Source organism: Malus domestica, chromosome 15 (genome assembly GCF_042453785.1).
Source record: "Malus domestica chromosome 15, GDT2T_hap1".
Taxonomy (NCBI): Eukaryota; Viridiplantae; Streptophyta; class Magnoliopsida; order Rosales; family Rosaceae; genus Malus; species Malus domestica.
In genome coordinates, this window is record NC_091675.1 from 14,181,558 (window position 1) to 14,194,905 (window position 13,348).

The 13,348-nt window shown below is 35.6% G+C and overlaps 1 protein-coding gene across 1 annotated transcript; it reads right to left on the reverse strand.

The window, feature by feature from the left end:
* Positions 1-1,684: 1,684 nt before the first annotated feature.
* LOC114821583 (probable inactive receptor kinase At2g26730) lies at positions 1,685-5,166 on the reverse strand. Its single transcript, XM_029094371.2, has 2 exons — positions 3,558-5,166; positions 1,685-2,783 (listed from the first exon to the last, which is right to left on the reverse strand). Exons 1-2 carry the CDS (start codon positions 4,852-4,854, stop codon positions 2,119-2,121), a joined length of 1,962 nt encoding a protein of 653 aa, XP_028950204.2. The 5' UTR covers positions 4,855-5,166; the 3' UTR covers positions 1,685-2,118.
* Between the last annotated feature and the right edge of the window lie 8,182 nt (positions 5,167-13,348).

The following is a 13,348-nucleotide window of genomic DNA, read 5'->3' on the forward strand; positions in this document are numbered from 1 at the left end:
GTGAAAGTAGGCTAATTCTCATAATGAACTAGAAATAATGGGGTTCAATTGCGCATTTGACGATAATTAAACTAAAAATCTCTTACTTGTAAGTGAAGAGGAATACCATTAATTTTTTTTCGTTTTATGTCTTGAAACATAGATATTACAGTAGCGAGTAGGCGAGTGCTGAACACAAGGGGCGAGTGAAGCAGGATGCTTGTGGCTTCTAAGAGATTTTTAAGAGTGACATGAACACAAGTGGTACACCACGTGTAACTATATAAATGGTGGGATATGTGTGTTAAAAAATTAATAACTTAAAAAATAAAATTTCTCACCACTTATATAAAAATACGTGGTGTACTACCTATGTTTCGCTATTAATGAAAATTTTCTCTATCTGTAGGAAGATGTAAAAAGACGAAAATTAAAGAAAAAAGTTGGGTCCCCGTGTCCCTGGAATGGACGAATGAAAATTGACGCATGAGAGAGGTGGGGCCTCTCATGCGAATCAACGGCTGAGATCTTCCCTATTGGTCAAAACTCGCTCTTTTCTGCTCCTCAGATACTCAAGACAATAAAAAGAAGGAAAATGAGAAAGCCGTCCAGGCTGTTCCCCACCCCACCATATCCCTTCACCGGACCCAAAGAACCAAAGATAAAGGGACAAATGCTTCGTCACGTGGACAGTGATCCCCCACATACCAACCCAAGTACATCCTACGCCGCTGATCGCGCACTTGACGGGGCTGATTTTCAATCATTGAGCTCCTTCATTAATTACCACTTGGTACACCCTAGTTGGGAACGGAAGTAATCACAGGATGTTATTGTGATAATATTTTTAGTTATTTGGTACACATTTTATATAGGATTTATCTTGAATTCAGCAGTGACGGCTGCTTACATCCAATTCTGGCTAGACACGTATCCAAGTTTTCATTAAAAAATTCAAAACTTGAACAGTGTCCAGTAGGGATTGGGTGTAAGCGGCAGCTGCTGCTGAATTTGTAGCAGCCAAGTCCAGTTCTTTTATATATGCTAGGATGTAATTGTAACAATATTTTTAAGTAACTATAAGATCATGGAGCACTTTCCTTAATCAACGCTTACGTAAGATGGGTACGATTTTGTAACGTTATTCAAAATTTATAATGCTCGATAATGCGTTTTTTAACTCTTTTCACATAACAGTGTGTTATTGAATTAAAATACAACCATTATGACATATACAAGTTTCTTTTCTTTTTAAGCACACTAATTGAATTTTTACATGTATGAAGTTAGTCATTTTTCTGTAACAACACGATATTTAATTTACTCTATAAGAGTCATGTTTATGATATTTTTACAATTTACCAATTCATCATGATTATGTTATTTGTTATTATACTGTCGATTTGATGGACGCATAGGTCACTTGTGAAAGTTTAAATTAAATTTTTTTAGAGATGATTTGTGAATCACAATAAAGATAATTAACAGCTCTAAGTCTGACGCTACCAAGAAAAGAAGAATAGCTCCTTGTAAGCAATTTGAAACTAAATATATTGTCGTTTTATGTTGTTTTGAGTAATGCGCAAGAATTTAATAAGCATTTTTAGGAGAATTTTTCAAGAACCCAGTTGGCTGCAGGAGCTGGATTGCAATAAAATCAAAAGAGCCAACAAGAAAGTACACATAAACCAACAAGAGCCATGTGTAAGAGATGGGAAATTCTGGAATCTATAAAACTAAAATTAATCAATTCCAATCAGCTCATGGAAATCCTCCAGTGAACCCCCCAAACCTTCATGAACAATTCAAACCCTTCCTCCCACTTGTAAAAATCATTGGCAAATTTTAAAAAAGAAAATTACAAAAAAATTAAAATTAAAAAAAAACAGATATTGGACCCACCACAAATTACCCACATTGTCTTTTGTCGAGAAATTTTTTATTATGTCGAAAATACAGTACAATACTCCAAACACAATAATACAATTAGCTGAAAATTTATAAAATAAATTTTAAACAAATTGTATTATTATAGTTGGTGCAGCAAACCGTATTTTCGCACTCCCATTTGTCCTTCCAATTTCTACCCTTTACAATTTTTTCTTCTTTTTTTTTCTTTGTTTAAATTGAAATTATTTTCTAAGGCGTGGGTGTGACGCTGGGTGGGGTCCTCGACTCAGCGGCAGGAGTATGACCGTCGGATCCTTTCGATGGATCATCGGACGACTGTCTTAAAGCGTCATCTGTCTCAGCTCGGTTCATATCTTCGATCATGCGGACCACCTCCTGCATTGCGGGTCTTTGATCGGGTACGGTGGACACGCACGCCATGGCGATTTGTAAAAGCTGCACCATCTCCTCCTCAATGTTGTGGAACCTCATTAGCTCGACGTCGAACACCTCCGCCGTCCACTCCTCCCGGACCACCGACTGCACCCACCGCGGGAGGTCAATTCCCTCCTCCCCAAGCGACGCCTGATTGGGCGCTTTCCCGGTCAACAGCTCCAGCATCAACACGCCAAAGCTGTACACGTCGGATTTGAACGTGGCCTTTCGGGTCTCCACCACCTCCGGCGCGCGGTATCCCGCCACCCGGTTCGGCGGCGTGGAGGTTCCGAAGAGCGGGTTGAGGCCGAAGTCCGAAACGGAGGCGTCGTTGTCGGGCCGGAGCAGGACGTTGGATGACTTAATGTTGCCGTGGATGACCTTGCCTACGTGGAGGCGCGCTATTCCTCTCGCCGCGCTTAGCGCTATTTGCATGCGGTTGTCCCAGTCAAGTGGCGTTCGGCCCGAGCCCCTACTCCCTGCAATCAAATCAAAATCTTTTTGTTTAACCCGCCATAGTATTATCTGTTTTCTTATTAAAGAACGCTACATTCTAAAATACTCTAGTTACCTGCTTAACTCAATCAATTAAGCACTGTAATAATATTTAAATTAATAACGTGCCGGGTATAAGTAAGTTTTCTCTTTTTCTCTTAACCTAAGAGAGTGGAATCTGAACTAGAGGCAAGAGCGCAGACCCGCATAACTAACCTAACTGATCTAACCTACATCAGCATCCAATTATTCATAATTTTAATGAAATGATTGTTTAATTTCGTTTTTTTTTTTTTAATTTTGTTGAGTATCTTTTACCTTTTTCAAAAACAGAAACTAAAAGCCTCTGCACAGAAAATAAAAGAAAAAGTGAAATGATGTCGGCGACCACCGACCACCGTGGTGAATCATGACGACCAGTTCATCTTTTCCCTTTTATCTCCAAGTTTTAATTTTCCTTTTCTTTTTCTTTTTTTTTTTTGCTCTGAAAAGAAAAAACAAAGACATTTATGCGTAGCTTGCACACTAAGAATGTTTGTACAGAAATAGCAATATCCCAGTGATTTCAGCGCACTCACCGCCGGATAGAAAATTCATAAATTTAGAAAGAAAAAGAAAAGAAATTATACCAAGGAGCACTGCGTTTATTCTCTCGGATTAAACCAATTAAGCTTTAATCATACTGAAAAATAATCAGCATTAATTTGTTTAATTAAAAAATGGAAAAATTAAGAGGAAAATGGGAAACGAAATCACACCGTGGAGAAGTGCAGACAAGCTGCCGGCGGACATATAGTCGTAGACGAGCAATTTCTCGTCTTTCGAGAAGTAAAACGCGCGCAGCGGCACCACATTGTCGTGCTTAATCTTCCCCAGAACCTCCATTGTCATCTCGAACTCTCTCTTCGTAACCACCACGTCCTTCAGCCGCTTCACCACCACAGTCGTCCCTTCTTCCAGCACCGCCTTGTACGACGTCCCCACGCTCCCCTTCCCCAGAACCTCCGCCGACGCTCTTAATAAGTCCTCCAAATCGAAGCTGTAAACTCCGCCGTCGAAGAACACAAGTTTGTTTCTCTCCGCCTCGGTGGACGCTCCCGTGATGTCGTCTTTCGATGATGATGTTCCAGCCTCAGCCGCCGCAACCGACCGTGTCGTTACAGGTGGCTTCGGGGGCTTCGCCGGCTGCTGACGCCGCAGTTTCCGGAGGCAGAGGAAGAGAATGAGAAGGAGCAGGAACAGGGCTAGAGCGGAACCCCCGGCGATGGCGACAATGGCAGCTGTGGAGAGCTTTTTGGACTTCTTGTTGACTGGGATTATGGGCGGGGACTCGGGAGACGGAGTGGGCGGCGGAAAAATTGGCTTACACGGCGGAAGTGGGCTGCCGCAGAGATCTAAGTTTCCGGAGAATGAGGAGGCGGGGAATTTGGATAGCGACGCCGGGATTGAGCCGTTGAGTTTGTTGTTGGAAACATTGAAACTGGCCAGCTTGCCAGCTGGGATGCTGGGCAGCTTGTCTGAGAAACCGTTGTTTTCAAGAAAAAGCCCGGTCAGTTGGGTCAGGTTGCTAATGGCGAACGGAATCGAACCAGTAAAGTTGTTAGAGCTGAGATCGAGCCGGTTCAACCGCTCCAACCTGGTCAACCAAGTCGGAAACTCACCCGAGAATTGGTTCCCCTGAAGGTAGAGGTTGTGGAGCAGAGTTAGGTTGGAGAAATCGGTGGGAATTGGACCAGAGAGTCGGTTAGACCGGAGACTTAAAACCCGGAGCTGAGTCAGCCGGCCGAGTGTGTTGGGAGGGACCGAGCCGATGAGGCCAACGCCCGGGAGGCGGAGGGAGTAGACGTAGGACTGGTTGTCATCGCAGATGATTCCAACCCAGGTGCAGGCCGAAACGGACGCATTCCATTGGACCCGGTTCGCGTGTGGGGTCTGGGATAGAAATGCAAGGAGGGCTTGCTTGTCCTGAGTCGGCTCCGAGTTGACTCGTCCACCACTCAGTGCCAGAAGCGTAATGAGAACGAAACCCACCATAGCATTAAAACTCACTGCCATTATATTTCTAAAATATAAAATAATAACAAAAGGGGAGAAGAAGAACAACGGGATTGTTCTAACAGAGGTTTGGACAGAAGCAATAAGTGGTTTTCCGGCCGGTCTGTAGACGGCGGCGAATGGGTTTCAGACGAAACCCCATGTGTGAGAGCGAGCAGTGGGTAATGTGAGGGAGGAGAGAGAGGGAGAGTGAGAGGGATTTGAGGTATCACGAGGGTGAGAAAAGTGAAAATAAAGCTGGAAGAAAACAGAAGCTCATATGGTGTGGTGTGGAGTGGTGTGCTGGCAGGGAGTGCTAACGTATTTATTAGTAATTTATTGGCCTGAATTAATTGATTATTTATAAATAATAACGTTTTTTTATTTATTTTGCTACGGTTTTCTGTAGGCGCGTGGTTTTGGCGGCAGTGACGAGTGGCAACTTTGGCGACAGTGTTCAGCGGCCTGCGTGAAGAACAAAAATACGGTGGAAGAAGTTGAAAATTCGTATTATTAAAAAAAAGTAAAAATATTAATACTTTTAAATTAACCAAAAATATTATACGTTCATCCTTCTTATTAAAAAGTCTCTTATTCGACTCCCATGATATAACTCAAACTCAAAAAACCTTGATAGTTGAGGATTTTTTTTTAAATTACGTATTTATATTTTACTATTTACTTTTTGGTATTTTGTATTTACGGGACTTTATTTTATTTTCGTTAAATTTTAAAAGTTATTCCTATACTGCTTAGCTTGACATGACTCTAAACGCTTCATAATTCTTATACTGTTTACTCCATGTCAAAGTTAGTCCAATTCAATCTCTGAAATGAGTCCAACTAAATTACAAGCTCAATGCAGTTCAATATTTTTTTTAAATTACTTAAAAGCATTCACGATATAAATTCAACCAACTCAAGCTATAACTTCGCATTAACTTATATAAATTGGTGGTTTCCTACTTATTTAGTTAAAAAAGTTGAAGTTCCACCACAAATTTTATTGGGAATACGGGAGTAACTCATTTTTCTAATAAGCCCAATACAACGCCGCTCTTTTTTCCGATGTGAGATTCATTATCATAATTTAGTATCTTCAATTATTTCATAATGTATTATTTTCCTTGTACAATTGATAAATTAATCATAATTGTGAAAACGCACGCTCTTATGGCCAACTTAACTAAATTCAGATATACATTCTACACTGCTTATTATAAATTATAGGTTGAGAAAGAGGTAGGATTTCACATGATTTTTTTTACCTCATCTGTTTTTTCATCTTTAAGAGTAGTTGCCATTTGACATATGTTTGGTATGGCAATCGAGGATTCGAGTGGCATTTTTAAATTAACATTTATTTTCCTTTTTATAATATGCTTCCAAGTTTCGGTAAATGGTTCATCCATCTCAACTGCCGATGCTCACCAACTCAAGGCAGGCACTTTATGCCTTTTGTTTGTATCAAAATAAGCTCCTGTTTTTTAACTAATTTCCAGCCCAAATATTAAAAAAAATGGAGACTTTGGATACAGTCCCTAATTATGAATATTCTTTGATTGAAACATTGTTGGTTTTCAATTTTTGATTGAAGTCCCTGAAATTAATGTGATAATTTATTTTTATGCACGTTATTATATTTTTAAAATTAAAAATTAAAAATTATATAAATAAGATTTTAAATAAAAAACCATAATTTGTGGGATTAAAAATATTAAAATATAAATATACTATTGTGTGTGTATGTGTGTGTGTGTGTATAAACATGGGTACATTCATCAAAATTAACCAAAAAATTATTGTATCAAAACATGGGTACATTCTTCAAAATCACAAAAAAATATATATATTAGGCTCAATAACATTAGTAAATTTCTTCGATTAAGATTGACATGGATACATTTTAAAATCAAAGAAAAAAGAATGTACCCATATAAGTTTAAAAATGGATTAGAAAAAAATTGAATAGATTTTATATATAAAAAAAAGGGTACATTTTACATATAACAATTTGGTATATTTAACAATGAGTACATTTTAAGATTAAAAATTTGAAAAAATTACATGAATGGGTATATATAATTAGCATGGGTACATTTGACAAGGAATAGGATTTTAATCAATGGAGTAGCAAAATGAAGGATGAGAACCTAATTTCTCCTTTAAAAATTATCAAAAACTCTTAACTTATATTAAGGGCAACAAAACTTTTATTATGTATCTAATCAGTAATAATGTGTCTTAAAAACAGATGAAATGGGTAGGTAATATAATAATATTCATACGTTTTGGCTGTATGAAATGCTGGGTAAATTAATAACGGTATAGTAATATAAGATTAATTAATCCTCTTTCTATTAGAGTTTTTAGAAGAAGAACAACTTACATACAACGAGTTTAACGCGTCATCTATGTAAGTTCTTTTTCGGTAGAAGAAAAGGAAGCATGAGAAGGAATTCTAGGGAAAAGGACATTAGAAACAAGAAAAAGAAGTTAATTTGCTTTTTGTATTAATCCTCTTTCAATTAGAGTTTTTTTTTTTTTTTTTTTTAAGAAAAGCGACTTACATACAGCACGTTCACCACTCTCTATGTAAGTTCTTTCTCTGTAGAAGAAAAGGAAGCATGAAAAGGAATTCTAGGGAAAAGGACATTGGAAAGAGGAAAAAGAAGATGTTAATTTTGCTTTTTGTAAAGTGAAGTATTTAACTAATCACTTCATGCTAAAACGCAACTGGAGATTTTACCAGTACAGTGTAAGTCAAACATATCATGACCATGGCAAAGAAAGCTTCCACGTAAACCCTAATTTAGCCGGAGTTAACAGTTATAAAACAAATCTTCAAAGAGGTGCGAAGTACTTATACGAAAGTAGGGTTTTGCTGAACCTGCTTTTTCAACAAGTGCTAGTGCATGCATAACTGCATATATAACACATATTTTCAATATCCATGCAATACAATTTCTATAATAATAGATGTGTTTCCCAGGAAATATATATTTCATTGACTTAGAAATGATTGGGAATAATTTTATTTTTTCCAAGATCATTAGAATATATTATATTTTATTAATCCGAAAGAATAAACCAGTTAGCGCATGCATAAAAAATAGGGCCAGCAGAGAGGGAACCGGATCCCCTCCGAATCCTTATATTATGAGCCGGTTGAGCAGACGATCCAGATCGTTGAAATTTGATCCAACGATTATAAACAAGGAATCCTCTAAAAATTATAATAATTATAACCGTTGAATCAAATTTTAACAGTATGAATCGTCTACTCAGTAGACTCATGATATATGGATCCGGAGGGGATCCACTTCCAGCAGAGAGCATACAAATATTGCAAGACCGAGTCCAGCAATATCATAATGTTTGCAGCCACTGAAGCCCACTTATTTATTTTCTACTTTAATTAATTGATTTTTTTTTTTATCGTTGCGTATGAGAAAAGTTCATAATAAAATACAATTCCTAATGATTTGGGAGCTTCTGAAATGAGAGAATTTGAATTAGCCATCTGATTAGGTATCTTGTCCGACTATTTAATGTAACTAAATTATTAACTTATTCAAAATGATTTTTGAAATTAACACAACTCATCATGTTGGTTTCTGAAATTTAAAATTGATAGAAGTGGTACATGAGATTATCCACCGTCAATCATTTTGGTCCTTCTACGAAAAACCTCTGTTTGACAAATCAACCCCTCCCTTTAATTAACTGGTTGTTTATTCAAGTTAGTGGAGATTTTCACAGAAGGACAAAAATGATTAACGGTGGACAATCTCATGGACCACTTGTATCGATTTTAAATCTTAGAAATTAAAATAATGAGTTATGCCAATCTTAGATACCATTTTAAATAAAAAAAATTATTGAAAATCGCAACCATCCATATTATTGATATGTTTCTCAATAGAGATTTTAAGTGAACAAAAATCTGTTGAATCTTATAAGATAGTCGAATACTACGGATGATCCGACCGCTTACCTAATATTTCCTCTTGAAAGATAAGCTTTATTTGGAAAAACAAAAATGATGTTCCTTTTGCCCTGGAATTAATCGGTCCCCAGACTCCCCAGTCAGCCATCAGCCATCACAAACAATTGGTTAATATCATGACAGACAGGTTAGACGGCGAATTGACGATTGTCTGTGGCCAACCAAATGCCCCAGGCAGCATGTGACCATATGTATAACTCCATCGTAGAGATCAGTATAATCGAGAAAGCCATTGTCTCTTTTTATCTCTCTATTACGTCATGTCCCAATTCTTTTAGAATTTAGACCCTTTTGGTTTTGTGCTCTCAATTATTATTGAAATGCAATGGCAATACGTAGAATCAGGTTAACTATACACGATAGATTGCAAAATAATGCCTCTATGCTTTTGTAACTTTTCTATACCAGTTATATTCAATTTTGCTACGTCCATATCTTTTTTTAGTTAATGAAACATATTATTATGTACACGATCGAAAGTATCTGCCATATAAAAGGTATATCTCATTGTGTCAACACCTAACAAATTTGCATATTCTACTAATTTATTGAGAAGAGACAGAAAATATGCATTTAGCTTCTTTTGTTTGAAGAAACCTTCCGGCTTTAGTTTTTACTTTTTCGTGAAATCAAACATGAGATAACAAACACAGTATATCGCTAAGGTTTCGTATAGCTTTCTCCATACGCTGGAGTCACATGTCAATGAACATTCATGCATATCTCACCAAACTTTCTTTGATTTTCCGTCAATCAGAAAAGATGGTGTCTCCATTTCTATGGAAACAAACCCTAATTGGTAAGAACATTATTTGAAAAGACCAGTGCTTACTTTTCTTGTGGAAACAAACCAATTAGCAAGAAAATAGATCAAACATGCTTGCTCTGTAGTTGGCATGGATGCAGAATTATTTGTATTCTGTGTTACACCTATTTATGGGGATGAAACTGAAAGATGAACTATACAATCCTCCATTTGCAACCGCCAACTCCCAGCGTGTTTAAGGATCACAATCATCTCCCGATTCTTCCCTTTAATATATGTTTACTTATATTATAGGTCAAATACGATCAACTTGGATTAAACATAGTAAGAGTCAAGTCCTATGTTTAATTAGCAATTTCCCATTTCTAGCATAGATACATGTACTTAGTGTACTATATAAATGTTTTGTACCTAGTGATTTGATCAAAGAATGATATTTCTACGTGGTATCAGCCTCACTAGGTCCTAGGGTTTGTCTCACCAACGCTTCCCACAGTTGCTATCATGGCTTCGTACATAGTTATGTATGCATCAACATGTATTTTCAAGAGAACAATCATCGATTGTAATGAGAGAAATTGAAGAATATAGTGTTTTTTAAGAAACATTGAAATTGAATTATGCATGAGAATAAATGAATCTAAATCTTCTTTTTTTTTTTTGTGAAAAAATTAGAGAAAGAAGAATATATCAAATAGAGGTAGAAAATCTGATATCAGATAGAGATAGAAAAATGATGAGATAGAGTTTAGGTGGGTTGTGTTGTCATGGATTTGGAACAAATGTATGGATGGCATGAGGGAGAATATTATATGTTTAACACTTTAACTTGGAAAACTAATTAATAATTAATTAAATATAGAATTTAAGTAGTCAGAGATTAGGTTGTTTGTTGGGTTGTCTTGGCACATGAACAAGTGAAATGCATGTGGTTATGTGTAGTTCACCACCCCACCACTCTAAGTTGTTTGTAGAAGATGAACCACCTATAGCAATGAAAATTAAGCAAAAAATGTAAGACCATGCCATATTTTGGTAGGACTTCTTGACTAGGATGATTTTCTCTCATCAAGTGGAACTAGTGAAGTCAAATTATACGGATTTTGTTTAATTAGCAAGAGCAATCGAATACATCCGGCTATTTTACACAAAGTATTTTGGTAAAACTATAAAGTTTATTATGTTCTCGTGTGTTTTATACAAAGAAACTACTAATCGTTAAATTTTGATCATTGTCGATGTTTGTTTAGCATACTAGACAATCTCGACGAAAATGGTGGCTGATGTGAAAGAATAAGGCATGAGCAATAACCAATCAATATAAAGAGCCAACACGACAGCCGCTCAAAAGCTTCAAAAATCCTTGGCCCTGCAGTCTATCAATCTATGTCAAGTCTCGACCACATGCACCATCACTATTTTTCTCATTGGCGACACCAAAAAGGGAAAGGGGAAAAACTGGTCAATCTGGACATTGCCTTGGTGTTTTGCTCCTTCTGGTGCTAATTTGTAGCCGCTGAGCACTTGTAGTTTTGGCTCCATCTAATTGGACCTCAATCTTAAGCCTTAACACCATTCAGGTTTTTAGTTGGCTTCAAAATGAGCCACGAGCTTACAATTTCTACTTATATAGTGCGCTTTGACGCTTTGACATTCAATTAATTTACATATGTTTTTTTTTTTGGAACAAAATTTATATATGTTTTTAGGTTGGTCGTTGTTAACTAATGACATTAAAGTGATGGACCCACTTCAGGATATCTTCGGTCTAATTTTTGTGGAACTATTAGTGAGTTCCAGGGTTAGTCTCATTACGACATATAAGTAATTAATAAGGGATGTTTTGAAATAAGTGCCTCAATTTTGAAAATTTTAAATTAAACATTCATACCTTTTAGAGATTTGATTGAACTCTTTTCTCATAATTTTGGTGCCACATGTATTAGAATTAGGGGTGTGATATCCACACGCTCCATTTTATTTCTTACACACCTTTTTAATTTTTAGCCGTCGGATCAGATGAATTGAAGAAGATCAACAGACAAAAATTATCAAGGGGTGTGTGAGAAGTAAAATGGGGTGTGTGTATAGCACACCCCTAGAATTAATATTTTTTGTACCAAAATTACATAACCTGCCATTGCCCCATAGTTCTTAAAACCTCACACTAAAATTCCCTATAATCTAGCATTTTGATTACTCTCTCCCTCTTTGGAGATAATTGTTAAAAAAAAAAAAGGGTGTAGTTAGATACAATCTATTTTCACAATACTTCCTACAATTTAGCAATGATCAACTATGATTTAATATAGGGAACTTTAACAAAAAGCTCCCGGTACTGTTTATTTTAACCAAAAACAAAATTTTTACACTAAAAAATCAATTCTAGTACTATTCACTTTACTCTTTATTTTGTACTTATCGTTAAAACTCAAAGTTTTCAAACAATTTTCATCATTTTTCCTTTTAATATATATATATATATATATATATTTCTTTTTCAAATATTTTTAAAACCAACGAAATCAAACGTACCAAAAATAGGACTGACAACAGTATAAACGTACCAATAAATAATGTGTACAAAGTCGAACGTACCAAAACTGAAAATAATGTACCAATATCAACAATATATACCAAATCAAACGTACCAAAACCGCAAAGAAACGTACCAATCAATACTTTTTACAAATTCAAATGTACCCAACGATAATATACACATAATATATTGCACCTGATAATAGTTTGTCAACAACTATAAGTAAACAAAAAACGCAAAGAAAAATATTCTGAAAAAAAAATGAAAAAATTATTGTGGATCACCAACGATTTGGAAAAAAAATCCATAAAAACAAACCATTTGAAAAAAGAGAGAATATTTAATGTTTGTAGGACAAAACAATTTATTTTGATCGAAATAATATAATTGGAAAAAAAGATAATAGAGTTAATAACTAATATAATGAAAAAAAACACATCCAACAACTTAGAGGATAAATTCAGAAATTAATAATTAACATTTTATTTTTCAAAAAATACATAATGATATGTCATTTAAATTAACTGAAAATACTAAGGTGTTTATTGGTCAAAACACTTTAATCAAATTTTGAAAAGACACAAATGTTTAGTCCAAAAGATATAAAAAAAAAAAAAAGTTTGTAGGGGATTCTAATTTTCTCAATTGATAATTGACTAGACTATCAATCTAACAAAGTTTATTTAGAATCTTAGCAGCACGAGGAAATTTATTAATAAAAAAAATTACATCTGATGAGGGAGAAACATAAGCTCTACTCCTTTAAAAAAAAAAACAAAAAACGAGGGGAACTTAGGACCAAGCCCCCTCTAAAACAAAACCAAAAAAGTAAGAACCTACCAGATAAGCTGCAAAACAAAAAGAAAAATCCTAAATGATTAGGTAAAACAGAAAATCAAATATCAAGAAGAGGAGACAAAACTATAGGCCAGCATATCCAAAAAATCTAAATGCAAAAAAAGAAGAATCTCTATAAGAGAAGCCTGATAAAATGAATTTTGTTTAAAGGGCTCTTCCCATACTCACTAAGTCCGAAAAATTTCAAGTTTGATCCTTTGGCCATCAAATCCGTAGTCAAGAATTCAATGATGAAAATCTAACAATCGAAAATCATCGTGTATAAATTACACCGAAACACACTATTCTCTCCAACAAATTAGAGGTGATTCAGATGAATATGTTTCTACAGGATAAGACATTA

Coding starts and splice junctions, on each gene's coding strand:
- LOC114821583 (XM_029094371.2), bottom strand. CDS start 4,854: ATGGCAGTGAGTTTTAATGCTATGGTGGGTTTCGTTCTCATTACGCTT. Junction 2,784..3,557: donor CTTGTCTGCACTTCTCCACG/GTGTGATTTCGT, acceptor ATTTGATTGCAG/GGAGTAGGGGCTCGGGCCGA.